At 40.1% G+C, this 23,882-nt stretch overlaps 1 protein-coding gene across 1 annotated transcript in view; it reads right to left on the bottom strand.

The window, feature by feature from the left end:
• The window catches only part of Jam2 (junctional adhesion molecule 2), a 58,925-nt gene extending 35,276 nt beyond the window's left edge, over window positions 1-23,649 (bottom strand). Inside the window, exon 1 of the mRNA XM_070030508.1 lies at window positions 23,190-23,649. Coding sequence (XP_069886609.1) covers window positions 23,190-23,256 — 67 coding nt within the window. The 5' untranslated portion in view covers window positions 23,257-23,649. The remainder of the gene's footprint in view (window positions 1-23,189) is intronic.
• Between the last annotated feature and the right edge of the window lie 233 nt (window positions 23,650-23,882).

Here is a 23,882-nt window from a genome sequence, read left to right as displayed (position 1 = left end):
CATTGAGAAAACAAGCTGACTTCTCAAAGTAATATAAATTCTAAAACCTTCCAAGGAAGCATTATTTGGCATATCTTCATTTGTTTAATGGTGGACATGGGCATAAGAAAGCCATGGGTGACTGAATTTCTCACCGGGAGAGAAGCCATTTTATGGTTCTATAATCTTTCTTTTATGCCCTTCAGGTAACAATCTTAGCCAAACGTAATTTGTTTCCCTGTCACATTATCTGTATTCTATGTAGATAAGCTCCAGTCAAATCCAACAGACTTACAACACAAAATGAAGAAATGTCATCTTCCAAAATGACATGCTCAATGGAGCCGCTGTTGTTTACTACTCTTTTGATTGATTGATTGATTTTTTCCTGGAAGTACTGGGCTTGAACTCATATGGTGTTGCTCTCCCTATTCAGACTTGACACACACCTCCAGCCCTTTTGGCTTTGTTTTTCTGATAAGGTCTCACATGTTTTGCCTGGGCTGACCTTCAATCTCAGTTCTCCTACCTACAGCTTCATGTGCATACCACATCTGCTTGAGACTGGATCTCACTGTGCCCTCCCCAATGCACCAGGCTGGCTTTGAATCTCCATCCTCCTACCTAGGCCTCCCAAGTAGCAGGAATTTCAGGCGTAAGTCACTATGCCCAGCTCCAACTGTTGATCATCCTATGTTCTACTTGGCTCTTCCTAAGATTAAGTGCCAGAAAATCAATGCAACACTGAAAGACAGGAAGTTACTAAAAATGTCAAATAAGAAAACAGACCTGTGATTATGATGTAGAGATAACAAATAAAAATTCCATGTGTCATTGCCAAAAGCATGGGTGGTCTAGGGCGTGCACACTTCTTCAGGAGGAATGCCACATCAGTCTTTGAGAACTACATAACTTAAGATTATTCATTGTCTTTTAATTGATAATTATAGCTACTTAATTCCTACACTTTGATATGGCTCTTAAAGGCTTAAACTCTAAAATGAACACAAGCACTGGGTAGTTATACTTCTCAGTAGAAATTAGTTTACCACAGTAATTGCTAAAATATTATGTTTAGGTCAATACTTGATCACTTCTTGAGATTAAGATCAGCTCTAGGCAAATGCCTGAAACATATTTCCTGAATCTGAGTTTCCAGAATCTGATTTTGAACCACCAATTCCGGTTCTGATATCCTTTGAGAATCTGAGACTCTGCACAAAATGTCCTAAAAGCAGATTCACATAGTCTCTACAGATATTATTTGGGTACGAAGACAGGAGAACAGTTATTCCACAACTATTTGATATTTATAAAGTTACTTAAGCAACAGGTGTGAGCAATAACACTCTATCCATTAACCTCTTTTCACCATCCCCCACAATGATGCTTCATCTTATTGTAAACATTCTTTTACTCTCAAGTTGTTTTTTGGCTTACTGAGTCGATTTTGGGAATCATTAGTAACAGTTTAGTCGTTCAAATGTTTTCATTTTACAAAAGTAGTTATTATAAATGTGAATTTTGTTTTGCAAGACTTATTATAAAGAAGTATCCATCTTCCTTTGAAATGGAAGACAGATAAAGTGTAATGAATGGGCACATCAAGCGAGACTAAGTGTGACCTTAACAAAGCTTAAGTGTGTGGAGGCAGCCTTGGAGTGGGCATTGCCCAGTGGTTTGGCACTCACGCGGACAGGGCTCACAATGTGTGCACATTTTACAAAATCTGCAAAACTGAGATTATTCTTAGTCTATTTTTCTTACATAGAATAATATTAATCCACCATAGCACAGAATTAGGGGCAGCGTCTCATTAATGAGTCTATTTAACTTACTGAATTTGACAATCCCAAGCTTTGATTTTTTTAAAAAGTAGTCTTTAAGAATAATGGTAGTAGTCTTTGATAATGGCAGTAGTCTTTAAAACACTAAAGGTTTTATAAGATCCCCTGGGGTAGTGCATGTGGCTGCCATGCATGAGACCCTGTGTTTACAGAAACAAAAACAAGGAAAAAAGATTTTACAGGAACAATGACTTATTTAGCATGTTACATTTCCTTCTACTAAACTTCAAGTCTGCAAATGTGAGATTTGTATAGAGTTTATTTTTCAAATGTGCTGGATGATGAGTCAAAAATATCAACTCTTGTATTTCAAACATGTGTTTTTAATTGTATTCTATTACTACAAATGCTTACAGAAACATTCTGCAAACCAAGGGGAATATCCCAGCTTATTGTTGCTTCATGTTTCCTTTGATTAGTCTTCAGGAAGCCAAAAGAAAAAAAGACACTATTTATTTTGAAGTCCAAAACATGGAAACAATGGCTTGGCATTGCTCTACTGTCAAGTTTTCATCTGTCAGGCAAGACATCTCAGAATTAGACACCCTGAGAGCCGTGTGGTCTGAATCTAAGGGCTGTCATTTTCCTTATCTTTTGGTAAGGACATTCTCTGAGGTGTTCTCTTATTTCAGAGCTGGTCCTATACACCCAGCTGTGAGCTTATACAAACACGAACTCAGTCAACCAGACTGATGAAAGAAATCGTTTGATGAATATCCGTGCACATCCAAATCAGCAGGACTTTTGGCACTGCCTGCTGGAATAGTCAGGAAATGAGTTCAGTATGTGCTATTCGGAAAAAAAGAGCCCATTTTAAAAACTCATTTGATGGAGTATTAAAAGCAGTGAGAAAAGGCTTACTTGTGTCCAAATATAATATGTACATCTAGTTGTCATGATAGAATTCAGGTGAAACAGCTGCTTGAGATCCAGTATAACATCAGGATGACTCAATGGATTTATGAAAGTCAAAAAAAACCAGACATTGTGAAATTTAAACAGCAAGTCTTAGCACTTCAGTTTTTGGTGATGTGTTGGAGTTCACTTCACATCCACAGAGAACTGAGCAGTGTTCTGCTACCACCATTTTCAATAGTGTAGCTCTTTGACAAAATATTATCTGACATCCAATTAAAAGCATTATGGAAGTCCTGATGGGTAACAAATATAAGCTTGTTACAAATATGACCCAAGTCTTCATTATACATGAAAATAGAATCTGTTTAGTTTGAGGTAGGGTTTCTCTGTAACCCAGGCTAACATTAAACTTGAAATCCTCCTGCCTCAGACTTTCAAGCTGTGATTCCAAGCATGTGCCATTGCACCCGTCTCTCTTCACAATCATTCTTTGCCTTCAGAAAGTCATAACTAATAGGGAAGAAACAAGACCACACTGGGTTAGAAACACAGCACTGAATTCATATCACATGGGCCAAGGTACAGGCTTGGTTCCTTAATAAAGTAAAATGAATCTCAGAATATCTTCCTTCACTGGTTGTAAAAATTAAACAAATCACACAAATGCTTAGCCTAGATCTTGACACATGGAAGATTCTCAATAAATACCTGTTTCTGGCCCTCTTCTCCTCTCTGCCTGTTTTTTTTTTTTTTTTTTTTACAAATGTGATAATGTACATGTTTCATGAATGACTCCACAGCAATCATATATTAGGCTGGACTATAAAAATAAAGAATTATGCTATAAAGTTATGTTTACAATAACTTTAATATCACTTTTGGTGGTGAATGGAAATTGTACATGAATACTTAGCAATTTGCTAATTAGTAAATGTCTAGAAGTGAAATTCCTAAACCAAATTCTAGGCACAATTATTTCTACAGCTACAAAAATATAGATATTCTATTATTGCCTATGGTAGTGATCCTTTTTCACTAAGCCCATTGACAAAGTTATTATGTTGGAACTGTGCTCCTGGGTTGCTATAGGTTTCATTCACTATGTGCTTTAGCTATTTTCCTCTGATGATTTTGAAATTGTATTTTTATAAATAAATGTTTTGGCCCTCAAAAATAAATTATTAAGGGCTGGGAAGGTGGCCTTGTGGTAGAGTGCTTGCCTTGCATGCATGAGGCCCTGGGTTCAATTCCTCAGCACCACATAAGCCAAAAAAGAAAAAAGCCAGAAGTGGCGATGTGGCTCAAGTGGTAGAGCACTAGCCTTGAACTGAAGAGCTGAGGGACAGCGTCCAGACCCAGAGCTCAGGCCCCACGACCGAACCCCCCACCGAAATATAAATTATTAGGACTACACATTCTTCCTGTTTAAAAATAACTAGATGACATCTTTGTTTCAGAGGCTGCTTAAGCAGAAAGTCTGGGATTTAGATTTTACCACCTTTTACTGTGACAACTGTGTTTCATTGTGTGTCAGACATAATTTATGAGCTTGAATGCCTATCATCATTATGTTAATTGACACAATTCATCACATAGTCTTCTTAACACACTTAGCATACACTTTCCTAGTTTTCCCCTCATGCTACCTGTCCTTAGTCAACTCTTCTATCCACACTTCCTTCCCAGATATAATCCAGATTCCTATATTAAGTGTCAGATGCTAACAACTCCCAAATATTTATTTCCAGCCTAGACATCCTTGCTGAACTCTGGACAAAGACACAAATGTGTACTCAACCTTGGCACATCAAGGTTTAACACGCTTCAAATTCTATGTCCAAGTCTCATCTTCTAAACCTGCTCTGATTTCCCACTTCAGATGAGCTGCTGCTCAATTATTTCAGTTGTGGTTGAAAACTTGGCAGCTATCCTCGATGATCCCTGTTATCATAGCCCAAATCCAATTCATCAGTAGAATCTGTTCAATCTCCTTTTAGAACACATCCAGAATCTGTCCACATCCCTCCTACTTCTGCTGTCACCTCTGTGGTCTGAGCGCCAGCACCTCCTGCCTGGATTGGCCTTCTGCTTCTATCCTGCCCTCTAGAATCCAACCTTAGCCCATCTGCTAGTGTGACCCTTTCACATGTCAAGGTGCATCTTGGAAGTCTTTTCATCAGTCCATTGAATCCATTTTCCATTTCCCCACAGCAGGCTAGCCTATTGCCTTTAGAATTTTTCTCTACTCTCCCTTCTCTTGGTTCCAGGAACAATGGTCTTCCTTATTCTCCTAAAGCAGAATGAGGTCTGGTTGCTTCCTTTGTCTGAAAGGCTAATCCTTCAGATGTCTGTAACTCCCTTACCTCAAGTCTTTACTTAAGGACGCCTCCTTGATGACAGCTACTCTGAGTACTCTATGTCATTTCAGCATGTCACCTTCCCCCTCCTTCCCCGCCCCCCCGCCACATCCCTGACCCTCTTTTTCTAGCTTTAGCTGTTTTCATTTCTATCACAGCCATCTCCTTACATCTTCTCTAATATATTTATCCACTGAGAACCTGGGATTCTTTCCTCCAAGTGCAAGTAACCATGTGGAAAGATAGTTAACATTTACTGAATGTTAAGAATAAAATTAATTATGGAGATGAAAACAAATGTGAAGAGTACGGTTTTAATGAAACCTGCTTTGTCAGGAGGAAGGTGGTAGATGAACGGAGAGAAGAAAAGTGTGTGAATATAGTCACTATGTTCAATGTACACATGTGAAAGTAAAAGTATGGAACATGAGGATATGAGTAGGGTTGGGAAAGATGAGCAAACAATGACTGGGTGGATTGACCAAGATGCATTGTACTTATAAACTGATTTATTAAATCAAAATCCCCTTTACAACCACTTCAAGATCATTTTTATTAAGCAATAAAAAGAGTATACAACTTTATGTTTTTTAGAATAAGGGATGAGCTATATAAGATTAATAACCTGAAGTAGTCCATTTTTGAAACTGAAAACACTTAGTGTATTGTATTACTATTCAGAATAGAGTTTTATATGAGTTGCAATGGAAGGATAAACATGTGAGTATATTTGACACTAAATATTAGGAGTCTACTCTTAAAATATCTTCCAGAAACAAGACAAGGATGTCCACTCTCTCCACTTCTCTTCAATCTAGTATTAGAATGCCTAGCTACAGCAATAAGACAAGATGCAAACATAAAGGGGATCCAAATAGGCAATGAAGAAGTAAAACTCTCCCTCTTTGCAGATGACAAGATCTTGTATTTAAAGACTCCCACAGATTCCACTCCCAAATTACTCAAGCTGATTCAAAACTTTGGCAAAGTAGCAGGGTATAAAATTAACCCTAAAAAAATCAATGGCTTTTCTGTATGCCAACAATGAGAAAAGCGTGGCTGAAATTAGGAAAGCAACTCCATTTGTAATAGCCCCACAAAAAATAAAATACCTAGGAATTAACTTAACCAAAAAGTGAAGGACCTCTATGAAAACGTTAAAAACTTGAAAAAGGAAATCAAAACAGAACTTAGAAAATGGCAAAAACTCCCATGCTCCTGGATTGGAAAGATCAACATCATGAAAATGGCAATACTTCCCAAGGCTATCTACAAATTCAGTGCGATACCTATCAATATTCCATCCTTATTCTTCAAGGAAATAGAAGAGGCAATACAAATATTCATATGGAATAATAAAAGACCCCGAATAGCAAAAACGAGCCTCAAAAGAAAGAACACTGCTGGAGGAATATCAATACCAAATTTCAAACTCTACTTATAAAGCCATAGTAATCAAAACAGCTTGGTACTGGCACATGAAAAGACCTCAGGACCAATGGAATAGAATTGAAAACCCAGAAATGAACCTACAGACCTATAGCCATCTAATCTTCAATTAGGGAGCTAAAAAAACAGAATGGAAGAAAGACAGCCTCTTCAGTAAATGGTGCTGGCAAAATTGGTTAACTACTTGTAGAAAACTAAAGCTAGATCCTTATATATCACCCTGCACCAGAATCAACTCCAAATGGATCAAAGACCTCAGAGTCAAAGCAGACACTCTGAAAACATAACAGGATGGAATAGGAGAAACCCTAGGTCTCCTTGGCACAGGCCGAAATTTTCTTAATAGAGACCCAGAAACACAACAAATCAAAGAAAGGTTGGACAAATGGGATTGCATGAAGTTGCAGAGCTTCTGCATGGCAAAGGACATAGCTAGCAAGATCACTAGAAAGCACACGGATTGGGAGAAGATCTTCACTAGCCATAGGATGGACAAGGATCTCATATCTAAAATATACCTGGAATTCCAAAAATTAAATCCCCCAACAACAAATTTTCAAAGAAACAACTGCCCAATAAATAAGTGGGTGAAAGACTTAAAGAGAAACTGCTCTGAAGAGGAAAGAAGGATGGCCAATAGACACATGAAGAAATGCTCAACCTCCCTAGCCATAAAAGACATGCAAATCAAAACAACATTAAGATACCACCTCACTCCAGTTAGAATAGCTAAAATCAAGAACTCTAATAACAACAGATGCTGGAGGGGATGTGGACAGAAGGGAACCTTACTGCATTGTTGGTGGGAATGTAAACTTGTTCAACCACTTTGCAAAGTAGTATGGAGGTTCCTCAAAAGACTCCACATAGAGTTCCCCTATGACCCAGCAATACCACTTTTGGGCATTTACCCAAATGTTCACAAACAAGACCACACTAAAGCTACTAGCACAACTATGTTTATTGCAGCATTATTTACTATAGGTAAGATATGGAACCAACCCAGATGCCCCTCAGTAGATGAATGGATCAAGAAAATGTGGTATATATACACAATGGAATTCTATGCCTCCATCAGAAAGAATGACATTGCCCCATTTGTTAGGAAATGGAAAGGCTTGTAAAAAATTATATTAATTGAAGTAAGCCAGGCCCAAAGAAACATAGGTCCCATGGTTTCCCTTATTTGCAATATCTAGTATATGTCTGAGTCAAGCAGAATAAGGTCAGATAAGTTGATGTTAGGGAAATGAACCCTAATATATGTATTCAAATGGTTTTTTTTCTTTCATGCAATTGTTTCTAACACATTTATAAGATTATTTCTTTGTTGCTGTGTATGCCCCTCCCCCACAGTATAACCCCTGTTTTCACTGTATTTGATGTCGGTATAATTTGTGGAGGGGAAGGGGAAAAACAAATCGTTTAAATAGGGATACAGGTGGACCCATTGCAACAATGAGATGTACAAGTCGTTATGTGGAAAAACGAACTTTACAACTTTGGTTGGGGGGGTAGGAGGGGGAAGGAGAGGATTGGGTGGGGGGTGGGGGGAGGATGGGAAGGGGAAACAAGGGAGGAGGCAACAATGCTTGATAAGAAATGTACTCATTATCTTGCCCATGTAATTGTAACCCCTCTGTACAGTATTTTCACAATAATAATAATAATAAATAAATAAAAATATCTTCTAGAGTAGTAACCTATATTGTGAGCCACAAAGCAGTGTTCATGTTTTTAATACATCAGTTTAATATATCATAATGTTATGACACAATTGAAAATATGCTTAATAAAAGATTGTCTGGTGTACCACAAGATATTAAGAGCCCTGGTTTCCATCCAGTAAATAAATGTTCAGTATCAACCCATCACTGTAATAATCAAATAAGTCCCACAAGCTTGTACCAGTGTCTCATGCCTGTAATCTTAGCTCTCAAGAGGCTGAGAGCTGAAGGTCTCTTCTAGAGTCTGTCTCCAGTTAACTAGCAAAAACAAAACAAAACAAAACAAAAATAAACAAAAATAAACCCTAAATTCAATTGAATTGGAAGCATAGCTGAAGTGGTAGAACAAGAAAGCCGAGCAAGAGCACAAGGTCCTGAGTTCAAGCCTCATATGGCACACTCAGGTGTCACAAAATAAAAACACCCTCAATTTCCTCCAGTTTTTATTACCATCAATTAGTCGGACAAGTGTATTTCCTTGTGACATGCCCATACATACATACGATGTACCTTGATAAAGTTCATTCCCTCCATCATTCGCCTTCATCTGCCCACCCCTTTCTAAGACAATTTCTATGATCTTTTTGGTCCCACTTTTAACATGTATTGGGCCTATTTACCCACTCTTCTTCAACTGGTATACACACCTCCACAGGGCATGTTTTACATTACTCTGTGTACATATGGTGGAGGGGGGCATATGCTTATTGTTCAAAGAGGTTTTACCACAGTATTGCAGACTTGAATCTACAGTATTTTCATTGGATTGACTCCACACATACTACCTACTCTAATTTCCCCCAGCACACACTCTCTTATTCATAGTTCATGACTTAATTGATTGAATGTAGTCTCAGTTAACAGAACTTAAAAGCTTTGTTCTATAACTTGCTTATTTCCACTTATATAGCTAATGTAACATGACTATCAAGTTCTTTTTTTCTTTTTTTTTGTCGGTCATGGGGCTTGAACTCTGGGCCTGGGTATGGTCCCTCAGCTCTTTAGCTCAAGATAAGCACTCTACCGCTTCAACCACAGAACCACTTCTGGTTTTCTGGTGGTTAATTAGAGATAAGAGTCTCACAGACTTTCCTGCCTGGGCTGGCTTTGAACTGTGATCCTCAGATCTCAGCCTCCTGAGTAGCTAGGATTATAGGCATGAGCCATCAGTGCCCAGCTAAAGTTCAAATTTTTTTTAAAGAACTCTATGATCTACCTTATGACCCATTTGCTATACTTGTTCTCACAACCACAATAGAAGTATTGGACAGGACACACAACTTATTCAGGGCCTTTTTGTACAGTCTGAGGCTTTTCAACTCTTGTTATTTTCTATCTGAACTCTCTAGACTTTTAATTACTCCCTGTTCCTAATCCAAGCCCAGTATAATTCTCCTATTCACAGCACAATGAATTTGAAAGACTACCTTCTCACTAAGAAAAACTTAGTTTTGATATGTTTAATTAATACTTGTCTTGAGTATACTATCTTGAGTCTTCTTCCTTACCAAGTTTAGTATGCCTAAAATATTTTAAATCATCTTGAAGCAACCTGACCCAATCCTTTCAACAACAAAAAAAATCTATGAAATTACAAACATATCATGGAATAGTTAACCTGATTTTCTCAAAGATATAACACAAAAACAGACATATTTTTTAAACTACAAATGACTGAACCCAAATTAGAAATACAAGACAATAGTTTAAAAAAAGTTCCAAATACTTTCTCATTGATCCAGTTCCCATAGAAACTAAAGTTGGACGGACATACAAGACAAAAGAAATTGCAAAGTAGTGCCAAGGAAATTAACTAAAAAAAAGTTATATTTTATTTCAGAGAAAAATGCCATGTCTTGTTGTCAGACAACATAAAGCAATTTAAAGAAATCACATACAGTTAAGAAAGTTTAGGACATAAAAGTATTTATCTTTGTTTATATTTTCTTTTAAAATTAATTTTTAAATAAGATGTGTTTTGAACAACCTGTGATGTTCTTAAGGGTAATGAAATTGCATGGTAACTCCTTCACAATAATAAATGTAATTATATTTAGGTAACCTATCCACTTAGGGGTGTGTGTGTGTGTGTGTGTGTGTGTGTGTGTGTGTGTGTGTGTGTGTGTGTGTGTGTGTGTGTGTGTGTGTGTGTGTGTGTGTGTGTGTGTGTGTGTGTGTGTGTTTGTCCTGAACTCATGGCCAGGGCTATGTCCCTGAGCTTTTTGCTTAAGGCTAATGCTCTACTACTTGAGTCCCAGCTCCACTTCTGGTTTTCTTTTTCTTTTTGGTGGTTATTAGAGATAAGAGTCTCATGGATCTTCCTGCCAGAGATGGCTTTGAGCTGTGATCTTTGTTTCTCAGCCTCCTGAGTAGCTAAGATTACAAGCATGTGCCAGTGGTGTCCAGCTCAATTTGTTACATTTTCTTTTCAGATCATGAAATATTTATTTATTACATGCTAATAGCTTATGCTTCAGGTCAATGCTGCTTTGCATTTTGAGTTGTGAATGTGGAAGGCATTTATTCATGTGAATAGGGGCAGTTATGCTTCCAACCTAACAAATGGTCAACAGTATTTTAAGAACACATAAAGATCTTTAAGCTTTTCACCACTTTCTAAATGCAGCATTTAAATTATTGTCTTATTATGAAAGAAATAATTGCCATCCTTACAAAGTCATGCAAGATGCTGTCTCCTGACTGAAAATCCATATGCAATAAGACAGAGGTAGTGACTTCCTCCTTCCCATCTAGTGCCTTTACATTGCGGAATGAACACCAGAAAGAACATTTTCATTGGCCCTGAAACTTCTTCAGCCATCTACTATGCCTTACAGTTCCCAGCATAGTTCCCAGCATAGTCCTCATGCCACGTTTTCTAACATGGGATTGGGACTCAGTCCTGCCTCTGGTACCCCTCAAAAGTTTGAAATGCTGGTTTATACCCTGACCCTCTAATATTTTTTTAAGTTAGAGGATTGATGAGAGAGGTTTGAGCAAACTGGTCTCTATTAAATAAATACAAGGAGACATTTTACATTTTTTACAAATTTACCCAACTCTTTTTATAGTTATCTGTTCTTGCTTTCCAGTCTATGTAGGTGACATGCACTATCTGGCAGATATATTTATCTGGTGGATTACATTTTAGAAGATAAAATATTCAAATCCCTTTCAGAAGAAATGTACTGGAAAGGCCACTGACATGCAAAGCAAAATGTAGCTGCTGTAGATTGAACTTTTACTGATAGCCTTTGCTGTATTACCCCAGACCTTGCAGTTCTAGTTGATGATAGGGTTTTGTTGTTTGAAATAAAGCTTATTCTTCTGTATAAAATTGATTAGATGAAACTGACTAAACACAATTTAAACACACTTTGTGTTTATTATACAAGCCACCTTGGTTAAGACAAATAGTTTAAGAGAACATAGATTTCATATATTTCCAGGAAACTTGCTGACTTAATCCCTTCTTGGTGCTATTATAAATGAGCATAGTCTGGGTAGTTTATAAACAGGCTGGGAAGTTCCAGGAGGGCTGGCAGACTTGGTGTCTGGTAAGGGCCAGCTCCTCATAGATGGAGGGAGCAAGCCTCCTCAGGCCTCTTCTTTCTTTAATTCTTGAGATTCTCTACAAAGGTTAATCTTAATTCCAAGAGAATTTTATGTGGATTCCTCAGTCCCTGAGATATAATCTCATTTGTCTTTGTTGCTTTCTAGTGCAACTAAAATATCCTGTATAAGCTTTAAGAATGGCTGGACAAGGCCGGGAACCAGTGGCTGGTGCCTGTAATGCTAGCTACTCAGGAGGCTGAGATCTGAGGGTAGCAGTTCAAAGCCAGCCCAGGCAGAAAAGTCTGTGAGATTCTTATCTCCAAATAACCATCACAAAAATAGAAGTAGTGCTGTGGCTCAAGTGGTAGAACACTTGCCTTGAGCTGAAAAGCTGAGGGACCATGCCCAGGCCTAGAGTTCAAGCCCCACAACCAACAAAAATAAAATAAAATAAAATAAAATAGAATGGCTGGTCATTTGGAAACACCTGTAATTTCACTTCACTTGAAAGTCTGAGGCAAGAGGACATAATTGGAGATCAGCCTGGGCCACACAGCAAGATTTTGTTTCAAACAAAACAAAATAAATCAACAAAAAAACTCTCATTACATGGTTTAGGTCTATCACTCACTGTTCCCAAACAATGTCACTCGTTCAGTCTGGACCCTAAAATAAGAAGACAAAAACTTAGCAGCAGACCTGAAGTCACCAAAATGAACACAAGCAAAATACTGCTGCTGCTGCTGCTGCTGCTGCTGCTGTTACTACTACTACTACTAATAATAATATACTGATGATGATGATGATGATGATGATGATGATGTTGCAAACTACTATGATTTTCTTTTTTGCCAGTTCTGGGGCTTGAACTCAGAGCCTGCACACTGTCCCTGAGCTTCTTTTTGCTCAAGGCTAGCACTCTACCACTTGAGCCACAGCGCCACTTCCGTCTTTTTCTGTTTATGTGGTACTGAGGCATCGAAGCCATGGCTTCATGCACGCTAGGCAAGCAAGCACTCTACCACTGAACCACAGTCCCAGCCCAATTACCAGGGTTTTATTTTTTTTAAGGCTGTTACTTAATCAAATCTGACTAATACAAGTTGCTATGGCTTCTTCTAAATTTCTTTAGTAGTCAGAGATAGGAAGGGAAGTGAAAAGAGGAAATAAGAGCCAGGCTCTGGTGTCTAAGGTCAGTGAATCACAGTTCAAAGTCAACCTAGGTAGGAAAGCCTGTGGGATTTTTACTCCAATTAACCACCAAAACACTGGAAGTGGAGCTGTGGCTTAAGTGCTTGTTTTGAGCAAAAAGGCTGAGACAGCATCCAGGCCCTGAGTTCAAGCCCCACGACCAGTTCAAGATAAATATAAACAAATAAATAAATATAAATAAATAAATACATACAGGATTATGACCTTTACTGATATTTCTAATTCAAACTCAACATTGTAGGACTCTCACTTAACTCTGTAAAACTTTATTCATATATCTTTTCTTACACTATAATCTACTACTGTGGGCATTAGTATACTTAATTGTTTACATTATCTTGCAACATACTGATGTCATTTCACAATAACAAAACTACTATTTTAAATTACTAAAGTTCTAGAGCTGGAGCATGACTCAAGTGGTAAAACACCTGACAGGCAAACGTAAGGTCCTGAGTTCACACCCCAATGCTCAAAAATAACTTACTAAATTTCAGTATATCTTTACAATTATATCTGTCCTTAAAACATATTCTGGTATATAACAGAATATTATGTTTCCAACTCAAACTGGCATATATCCCTGGTTATATCACTCATTTGACTTACACTAAATTCATTTGGTTTTCAAGCTTTAGAGAAAGCTGCTTTTGTGATTCTGAAAAATTTTTTGAAGTAAAATATTTACATTTTCAAAACTGAATCTATGTATTGAATAATAGGAAGAATAGTGTTTTCCATTTGTCCCCTCCACCCACTGTTGATAGTTTTCATTCAGCCTTTCAATATTCTTTTCTTTATTTCACAAGATGTTGTGTTCTGCATTTGACTGTTCTTCACCTTGTTCACTCTCCCCAGAGATCCTGGTACATAGCTCACCTTCATTCCTTCAAGGCTACATAATTCACCACTGGATTATTTATTCTGCCTTTATGTTTTTCAATGCAGATGCTCACAAATGTGTGTGTGTGTGTGTGTGTGTGTGTGTGTGTGTGTGTGTGTGTGTGTGTGTGTGTGTGTGTGTGTGTGTTAGATAACTGTGGACAAAGCCTCACAAACTTTTCGGCCTAGGCTGGCCTCCAATCATGATGCCCAGATCTCAGCTTCCTCAGTAGCTAGGTTTATAGGCATGAGCCCTGGTATCTAGCTCAGATTATTTTCTCATATTTATAGTTCACAAGAATTCTTCCCTTAATTATTTTGTTTGTGTTTTTGGAGGGAGGGAATGTGATTCTATTCATATATTTACTAGTATTTAGATCTCCAGTCTATTTGGAACTTATTTTCAAGGACACTGCCAACTTCACATGTATTTTTTCCTCAAACAGATATAACTGTAACTATACCAATCTTAAACATCTTCCTTGATTTCAGATACAACCAGATAGGCATATGTGTACACGTGAATTTCCAAGAGAAGTTGGGCTAAATCCTATCCATTAGTTGTCTATTCATGTGATATCCTGCAGTGTCTTAATTCTACAAGTTACACAGTAATGTAGTTCTGGGCTATTATAATTTCATATTTTCCCCTACCAAGAGTATTATTGTTTGTTTATTTTTCAGTTTTCCCATTAATTTGACATTTATTCTGTGCAGTTTTATAATTACTGCAATGAGTTATTACAGAAATGCATATATATACACATATTTCTAACCAAAAGCTTATATTGAAGCAGTACTTTTTGTAAAGGAAGTAGAATATGTCTTAAAAAAAAAGTTTGCAGATGCTGCTGCAGACATGATTTTCCAAACATTCCAACTCCTATCCTCTGGGATAGGAGAACAGGCTGCAATTCTCAGGCTAGATCTCATCTAACACTGATCTGGTAGATGACACCTTGGGTCTGAGGAGATGAGTCCTCTAGATCCAGAACAAGTGTTCCTCCATGTTAAGCAGCAGTTACCAAGAACTCACAAGGAGATACTGGAAATATCTGACAGAATGCCCAAGAGAAGTAAGTACCTTTGGTCTGAAAATAAAGATCACTTTATCAGGCTCTATCTTCTCATCACTCAATAAACTTTAGCCCATTATGGGTCATGTATTGCTCTGATCTCAATTGAGAGATGTGACCATGAGAGGAGGGTCTGGAGCACCATTCTAGAGAATGATTTTTACAATTCTCCCATGTCTATAGGTAATCTTGAGCCTGAACGCTGTCTCGTAGTTTTTTCACTGAAGGCTGGTGCTCTCCCACTTGAGCAACCGCACCACTTCCATCTAGCTTTTTGCTGCTTAATTGGAAGCCACCCTGCTCAGGCTGGCTTCAAACAGCAATCCTCGGATCTCAGCCTCCCAGCTTCATCGGAGGTTTTGGTCAGTATTTAGATGTTCAAGAGGAGTTTATATGTTTTAACAATAGAAGCATTGAGCTATTAGCATAATTTCTTAAAAATATTAAGATACACCAATCAATCTATGTCTTGTAACTCCAGGGAGGCCAGAGTTAATAAGGGGAAACAAGAGCTCCAGAGAGAGTAGTTACACACTCAACATAGATTATTAAGTTTATCTATGTCTATTTACTATCTCTGTACTATTTATTATTAAATAGTAATGTAATTATGTGATGCTAACAAGTAATCTTCACGTTACCTGATTTTATTTAACTAATTATTAAACAACTACTGTGTGCCAGGCCCGAGGCTAGGTAAGAAGGCCCAAGGATGTCTTTAGATTCAAAAATCCCACAATTCAAAGAGAAGGAGAAGCATTATAACTATGTAGCCTTGTGTGAGCCTTAGGAGAATAGAAATACACCAAGAACACTGGCATATAACAGATTGTAGACTTCTGCTTTGAGGAATTGGATGAGATGGAAAGTCAAAGAGAAGCTTCAAAGATTTTAAAATTGGATCTGGCCATGTGAAGAACATTAATAATGATAATAATAACAGAGAACAATGCAGGTTGTAAAGTAGAGACACTGTATTGAGGTCAAGTGGCATAAACACACACACATACTTACACACACACACACACTCAAGGTACAAAAGAAGCTGACTTGTTCTGGTACAAAAATCACCTTATGGACCAAAATGATCTCACACTTCCTATGGAATTATATAGATGTAAATAGTTTTGTAATATATAGCTGTGAGTTTGTTATTAGACAAATAAGGTGCTTGAGTCATAGTTTGTTCCAGGATGGTGTCAGTTCTGCTAATCAGCATCCATTTCTATTTTAAGGTGCCTCTGGACCATTTTAAAAACATAAACACCCTTCTCTCTTTTCAAAATTAGCACTTTCCCAGTAGCTTACCATGTTCTTTTTTATTTGTGGTCACTATTGCTTTGATCTCCTTTAAAATTAGCGCCCATTTGCACTTCTCTGCAATTCTTAGCTAGTGCTAGTGTCCCTGTCTTCTCTGAGTTTAGTTATATACTAAAAAGAGTGAGGTACAGAGAGGGGAAGGAAGGGATAAAGATAGAAAGATAAAAGAAAGAAGGAAGGGAAGGAAGGAAGCAAGAAAGGAAAGAAGCAAGAAAGGAAAGAAGGAAGGAAGGAAGGAAGGAAGAAAGAAAGGAAGGAAGGAAGGAAGGAAGGAAGGAAGGGAGAAAGGAAGGAAGGAAGGAAGGAAGGAAGGAAATGAGAGAAAGAGAGACAGAGACAGAGACAGAGACAGAGATAGAGACAGAGAGAGAAACAGAGAGAGACTGACTCAGTCCTCCCCTCTTTTCCAGTGAAGAACCAAAATTGCTGTCTCAAACCCATGAGGATTCTTGCACAGGGTATTTTGAGCCAAGACAGTGGACAGTGGACTAGATCCAGTACAGTTCTTGGCTTCTTTGCTCATGAACTGAAGGAACAATTCAAACTGGAGAACACTGACTACCCACTCATTCACTGGCCTGAAGATCCAAAGATTAGGGTTTTATGGTTCTGCCAGCAACAATCATGTGAGCAAATCCCTCTTCCTCTCCCTTTCTGCTTCCCTTTCTCCCTCTCCCACCTTATGTACACACACACACACACACACACACACACACACACACACACACACACACACACACACACACACTTGATAGCAGAAAAAAAATCACTGCAACCCATCAAACTGTCCTAAGGATGTAAACCCAGGAAATTTTTGGAAACATTTAAACTGATGTTGAAGGAAGATAACTCCAGGCATAGAAAAGGGAATAATACTAAAAGGAGATGATTAGCAACTAAAAGAACTAACATTTCTTTTTGCTTTTCACTCCCTTCCCTTTTGGAGATACTAGGAGTTTGAACTCAGGACCTTGCTTGCTAGACAGGACTCTGCCACTTAAGCCATACATCCCAGCCCATTTAAAGAAATGTATACTGCAATACTTTTTAAATTTCTGCTCAGAAGTCAGCACTAACCAAAAGAAAATGAAAAATCCTTAGCGGATGGGAGAACTCAGTGGTAGAGTAAGCAAATGCTGCCAGGTTCTGGTTTTCATACCATGGAGGAGAGACAGAAAAAAATAGGTGGAAGAAGGGAGAGAGGAGGGGAGAGGGAGAAAGATTCTCTAAGCACAAATTTTCAAGATCCTAATAATATTTAACTATTTTGCAAATAGGAGACAATTCTCTGTGAGTAATAAATATGTATAGTTACACAATTGTGCAATAACTGCAATAAACTATATAAATGCTTATACTAATAATTGCTAACTCCTCAGTCACTCCAACCTGTCCATTCTTCTACTTAACTCAATGGGTTCTCTTGGAAAAGCAAATCTGACTGACCACATCCTCTGTTTTCCAAGTGTGTTGTACATATCAACATGTTTAATCCAACACTATCATGGGTGGTATCCCAATCCAGAAGAGAAGAGTGCACAGAAGTTAAATAAGTGGTATAAGACCACACCACTGGTCTCACTCAGAGTTTGTGTTCTTTTCCACTGCACTGTGTAACCTGAAATACAAGGAAATAGTTCTTTTTCACTGTGAACTTGAATCTAAGGGTGAAAGGTATGGTTGCCATATACCCTCGAAATTAATCTTGGCCATGACACTGATTACACTGTGGCTATGCACCTATATCTATACCCCATTCCCCAGAGTCTAAAATACCTTTACTTTATACAACCAATAGAATTAAGGCTGTGTAGATTTAATTAAAGTTGTCAACTGGTTGACCTTGAAATGGGTAAATTATACCCAGGTAGACTACATGGAATTTCAAGTGAAAGAATGAGAACCAGAGATGGTATCTGGACATCACTGGCTTTGAAGGTGAAGGAATAGGCCATGAAGGAATGGGTGGACTCTAGAAGATGGATGGACAAGGCCCAATAGCTTGATTTTAGCCCAATGAGACTATTTCAGACTTCTGACCTCCAGAACCTCAATACATTTCTATTGTACAGTGTGTGACCTTTTGTTTTTAAAGCGATAGAAATCTAGTGGGGTTATCTGAGTTTCCAGCCTTCTTGACAAGTAAGGCCATCCACGAAAATAGTGCTTAAGTTTTAAGAGTTCTTTGTCATCCTTTTCAAAAAGAAGTGCCTGATTCAGATTCCCATTTCTCTTTCCATCCTCTCTCTCAGCTTCCTCTAACTATCAGCCTGGCAGTCAGGATATCTTAATATGTCATGGTGAGATGAAGGGATGCAAACAAATGTTATTTTAAATCACAACCTGGACAAGTTTCTGGTGAAACAGGAAGTGAAGTTTTCATTAAAGACTCTTTCCTATAGTCTTACACATAAACTATACCAAGGCTGAGCATGTGTGATGAATATCTGTGAACATCTGTAAACCCTCATGGACTTCTACTCCTCCACCCCTCAGGTGGAAGGATAAAGGATATTCTCAGCCACATAGCACTCATTGTTCTTTTCAGGCTAAAGTTTTGTTTGGATTACTTAAAAGAAAACAACCCATAACCTCTATCATAGTGTTAAAATGGTTATCAGGCCTACCAACAAGCCCATTTTGACCTTTATGTACATCAGACAATTGAGACTCTGCCAGGCTGGAACCTGTTCTATTCTGCAAATTGACTATGGTGCTTTGTTCTTAATAATGTTTACAGAAGGCAGGATTTTCCTGGCTTTGGTCTCCTGGGGTGCTATTTTGCGTCATTTCTACTTTGTGATTTTTACAAAAGATCCAGAAGACCTCTCTTTCCTCTTATAGTCCTGATCCATTTGTGAGAGATTAGAGTCAGGCCAAATATCTGGCTTGTGTTCTGGTCCATAACTGAAGATGTTAGCTGCTACCAGCCAGAACTGCTTTCACTCATGCTCAACTCTTTGCCCAGATCATGACAGCCTACCGCTGTCACTGAATACTCATCCTTAGTATTTTGAGCTATCACTTTAGCTCCAACTTCAACATGAAGCTGGTGCTTAGTGATTTACATTGCAATCATTAATTCCATGCATACATTTTGTCTTTCTACCTTACTTTTTGTAACAATTTATGTTCTCAAAAGTTGAAACCCTTTTACCGATGGGATAATATTGTGATATAGGGAGTTGAGAGGTGATTAGGTCATGAGGGTGGAGTCCTCAAGAATGGGATTAGTGCCCTTCGTAGACAGGCCCCAAAGAGCTCACCAATCCTTCTACTACATAAGATGCAATGAAAAGGAGATATTGATGAACCAGAAGTGGGTTCAGACATTGAACCTCTTCAGACCTTGAAACTGTCCTTTCCTTGATGGTGGACTTCCATCCTCCACAACTTGGAGAAACAAATTTTTATTGCTTATAATCTAACCAGTTTATGTGTTGGGGTTTGTTGTTGTTGTTGTTGTTGTTGTTATAGTAGTCTGATGGAATAAGATACAATCTAGCCAACAAGTTAGATGCTCAGATGTGCTATCAACCAGATACTTTGCTCCCTAGACAGAATGGGAGTGAACAAAGCTCGAGAAGTTTCTTCCTCAGTGGAGAAGGAAAGAAAAATGCAATTTAATTGTTATGGTTTGAATTAAGTGTCCCCCAAAGCCCGACGTGCTAAAAGCCTGGTCCCCAACCTGTAGCACTACAGGAAGGTAGCAAAACCTTGAACAGGTGGAACACAGCGGGCATTCTTCCAGCCATTAGGGCATGCCCTTGAAGCACATGGTGAGACCTACTCTTTTCTCTCTCTTTTGTGTCCCAGTCACATGAGGAACTTTACTGCTCCACCCCATGCCTCCTATCATATGTGCTGCAGCACTGCAGGCCCCAATGAAATGAGACCAGCTCACTGTGAACCTCAACCTCCCAAACTGTACCCTAAAACAGACCTTTTGTAAGTTGTCTCAGATATTTTGGTACAGTAAAAAAAAAAAAGCTGGCAGAAAATAAATATCAATATATCAACAGATACTGCACTCACACTCAAAATGACAGGATAACTAACAAAAAACCCCTCTAGATTAATAAGAATATTTAACAAGTTGACCAATAGTACAAATAATGGAATAGCCCTCTACTTGTCATTATAAATGATAGTTTGGGGATGAAAAGAATATTTGAGAGGAATTCTGAAAAGATGAGCATGGAATCACAACATAACAAACCTTATGCCATTAGTAACTAAAATAGGCCAGGAACCATGGACTCACCCCTGTAATCCTCAGTACTCAGGAGGCTCAGACCTGAGAATTGAAGTTTTAAGGCAACCCAGGTAAAGTCCATGAGATTCTCCATCTCCAGTTAACACCCAAAAAAATGCTGAAAGAAAAGTGGCTCAAGTGGTAGAGTGCTGGTCTTGAGTACAAAAACCCAGGGACAGCATTCAGGTCCTGAGGCCAAACCCCAGGACTGGCACAAAAAAATAAAGTAATAAAGTAAGTAAATAATGGATTATTAACCAAATTATAAAATTGTATGAGCCCATGTTGATATGAAAGTAAGTGACTAAGCAGATAACTAAGCAAGAGTGGCTCTCCCATGCATAAGAATTCCAAATCATTCACAGAGATATTCCATCTTCAAGTAGTTTTGCCCATTTTCCTTCTATCAAGTGTAGTCTGGACATGAGGACAGAGTGGGAGGTGATCTGTGGACAAAGTTGACATACACTACCTCAGCCACATGATCAAGGCTTTAGCACCCATTGTGGTAAGTCAATATGAAAGGATTAAAATGGTACTTTGCCTCCATGATTGCCACCCCCCCAGCCAACACACACACACACACACACACACACACACACATAAGTCATGAGTAAAGGTTCAGTTAAGGGATAGTCTACAAAATGCTTAGCCAGAGCTCTTTAAGTGTATCAAGATAACAAAACAAATCTGGAAAGGTGCCACAACTCAGAGTTGCCCAGGGAGACCAGACAATCAAGTAGGGTCTGGTATCCTGGATGGAATAGATTCTTGGAACAGAAAAGGATATTAGGTGAGAATGAGAAAAATCTGAGCCAAGTGTTCCATACTAATATAAGGTACTACAAATAGAGGACACTGGGCGTGAGGACTATGTGCACTCTAAATTCCATTTGCAATGTTTGAAATATGAATTTTTAATTTAATTTAGTACAATACTATGTGACTCTATTATTTCTACTGTTGGTTGACATTTTAAATCTTATCCAAGAATAATAGTACTAAAACAATATGTTTTAATATTAAAGAGGAAAGGAAAAGGAGAAAACATTCTGACAATGTTAGACTTCTTGGCATCCCAGAAGCAATATGGAGCTGCTTCTAAAATAATAATCCTTTATAAGAATCAGGATTGGAAATAGCAGCATCGGCCCATCATGGAAGCTTTTGTTTTCCTCCTGGCTGTTTTCTTGGTCTCAACTTCTAACTTAACCATGTATTGTTTCTATTTTGAGGCTAGAACAGGAATAACAGAGAAAATTAATTTCCTACAGTAAAGCCAAGGTTGTCTGTTTTTAAATGTGAAATAGGAGATTTCAACGCACACACAACTGTCCTTACCAGTTTCTATTACAATTCCCCCAGCCTGCCTGTCAGTCTGAACTCGCTTCTTTCTGTGTGCTCAGAGAGAGAATGCGCCTAATGATGCCAATGAGTGTTTCAAAATCGCCTAAATGTTTCACTGGGGAACTTTGCCTTTCTGATTTGGCACATTCCTTTATGACCCTTGCTCCTTTGTGCCCATCCCCTGAGCAGTGATAACTTGTGTCATGAGCAGGTGAGGAAAAGTCATGGCATTGTGACCGATGATGTTCATCTGGAAGGTTAAGTCTTGTAAGTATGAAATCACCAGAACCTAAATATCAAGAGTAAGTCACTTTAGAGGGGGGAAAAAGTGTGAGAGATGGAAAGGAAGAACAAAAGGGGGGAGGAGAAAAAAACGAAAGGAAAAGCAAAAGCCAGACCTTGAGACTTTGTCACTGAAGGATCTACTGTAATCTCCTGCATTTTCTTAAAAAAAAAAAAAAAAAGTGTAACGCGAAGAAACGCATGTTAAGGCATCCGTGAGTTTGGGCTGCTGGGAAAGCCTGCTGGAAACCCTCCGGCCAGCCTGGCTTCAGGACACCGCTGTGCTGTCCCCCTCCCGCCCCGGCCAGCTCGGCGTCCGGGGTGCAGGTGGAGGGGGGCAAAGCAATTCTGGCCCCGCAGCACGACCTTGTCCCCCACCCCCACCCCCGCCCGGCCTCACGAGTGCCCCGCGCGTCCCCAGCTCACTCGGGACCCTGGGGAGCCAGAATCCCTCTGCCCGCCCCCCCCTCCCAGCCCCCTCTCCGCCCGCGGGCCCCGGGCGATGCCATCTTTCCAGAGTTCTCCGCATCTTCAGGAGTAGGTGGCGACCTTTGCATTCGCATCACGTCCCTGCGTCTTTCAAACTTCCCCCAACTTTACGAGAGAGAGAGAGAGAGAGAGAGAGAGAGAGAGAGAGAGAGAGAGAGAGAGAGAGAGAGAGAGAGAGAGAGAGAGAGACAGACAGACAGACAGACAGACAGACAGACAGACAGACAGACAGACAGACAGACAGAGACAGAGAGACAGAGAGACAGAGACACAGAGAGAGTCCGCTAAGTGGGGAGCCCTTGATTTTCTCGAACTAGAACGATCAAACAAGCAAACCACCATGTAGGAGAACCCCAGCCCCCCCCCCCCCGCCCCTCCAGCCCGCTCCCACTGCGCTCCAAACACCCAGCGCTGCCCCGAGCAGCGCGGGGAGCCGTCGGGGAGCACCGCGTCGTGGGCTGGGGGGGGACAAAGATGGGGGGGGATGGAGAGAGATTGATCCAAGCCGGGGGTGGGGGTGGGAGAGGGGTGTAGGAGGTACCCGAGCAACTTACAGCCCAGGGCGACCACCAGGTAGCGAAGGAGCAGCAGGAGGAGGCGGTGGCGGCTCCCCCTCGCCATCTTCCCCGGAAGGCTGCAGGCTCCACGCGGAGGTCGAGGGGTTCGGGGCGGCTGGAGTACCGGAGGCCGGGCGGGAGTGGGCTGGGGTGGGGGCGACGCTGAACTCTTGGGGAGTAGGGGGGGTGGATAGAGGCGGGTCTTGCTGGGATGTCAGTTTCCCTGGCTGGGCTGCTGGCTCAGCTGGTCTTCCAGCCCTGGGATGGGAAGTGGGAAGTAGGGGTGTGGTGGGGGGGGGGATCGGCGATCTGGGGCGATCTTCTTAAGAGTGGAGGGGCTGGGGCGTGGAGGCGGGAGCAGGTGTCCGCAGGGTCCTAAGTGAGGGGGCAGCAGGAGGCCAGCGGCGGGAGGGAACGCGCAGCGGGTCCCCCGCCCCCCCCCCCCCGGCCCCGCGCCGCCGCCGGGATTGATCGGCTTTGTGTCTGGTCCCGCGCGGGGCAGGCAGCTGTCCCCGGGGCGCGGAGCTCGGGGGCGGGTGGGGGCGGGGAGGGGCGGTGGGGTGCGCGCGCCAGTGGGAGAGTTTCCCTTGCCCTGTGTCCCTCTCCTTCCCCCTCTCCTCCATCTCCCCCCCCAAAAAAAGGGGGGACAACCCCCCACAAAACTTCCTTTTCCAGCCTAGGAGATGTTTG

This window comes from Dipodomys merriami, unplaced genomic scaffold, assembly GCF_024711535.1.
Source record: "Dipodomys merriami isolate MVZ:Mamm:240054 unplaced genomic scaffold, mDipMer1.0.p SCAF_2, whole genome shotgun sequence".
Taxonomy (NCBI): domain Eukaryota; kingdom Metazoa; phylum Chordata; class Mammalia; order Rodentia; family Heteromyidae; genus Dipodomys; species Dipodomys merriami.
Note: the sequence above shows the minus strand (reverse complement) of the source record. Positions and strands in the feature narration are given on the sequence as shown.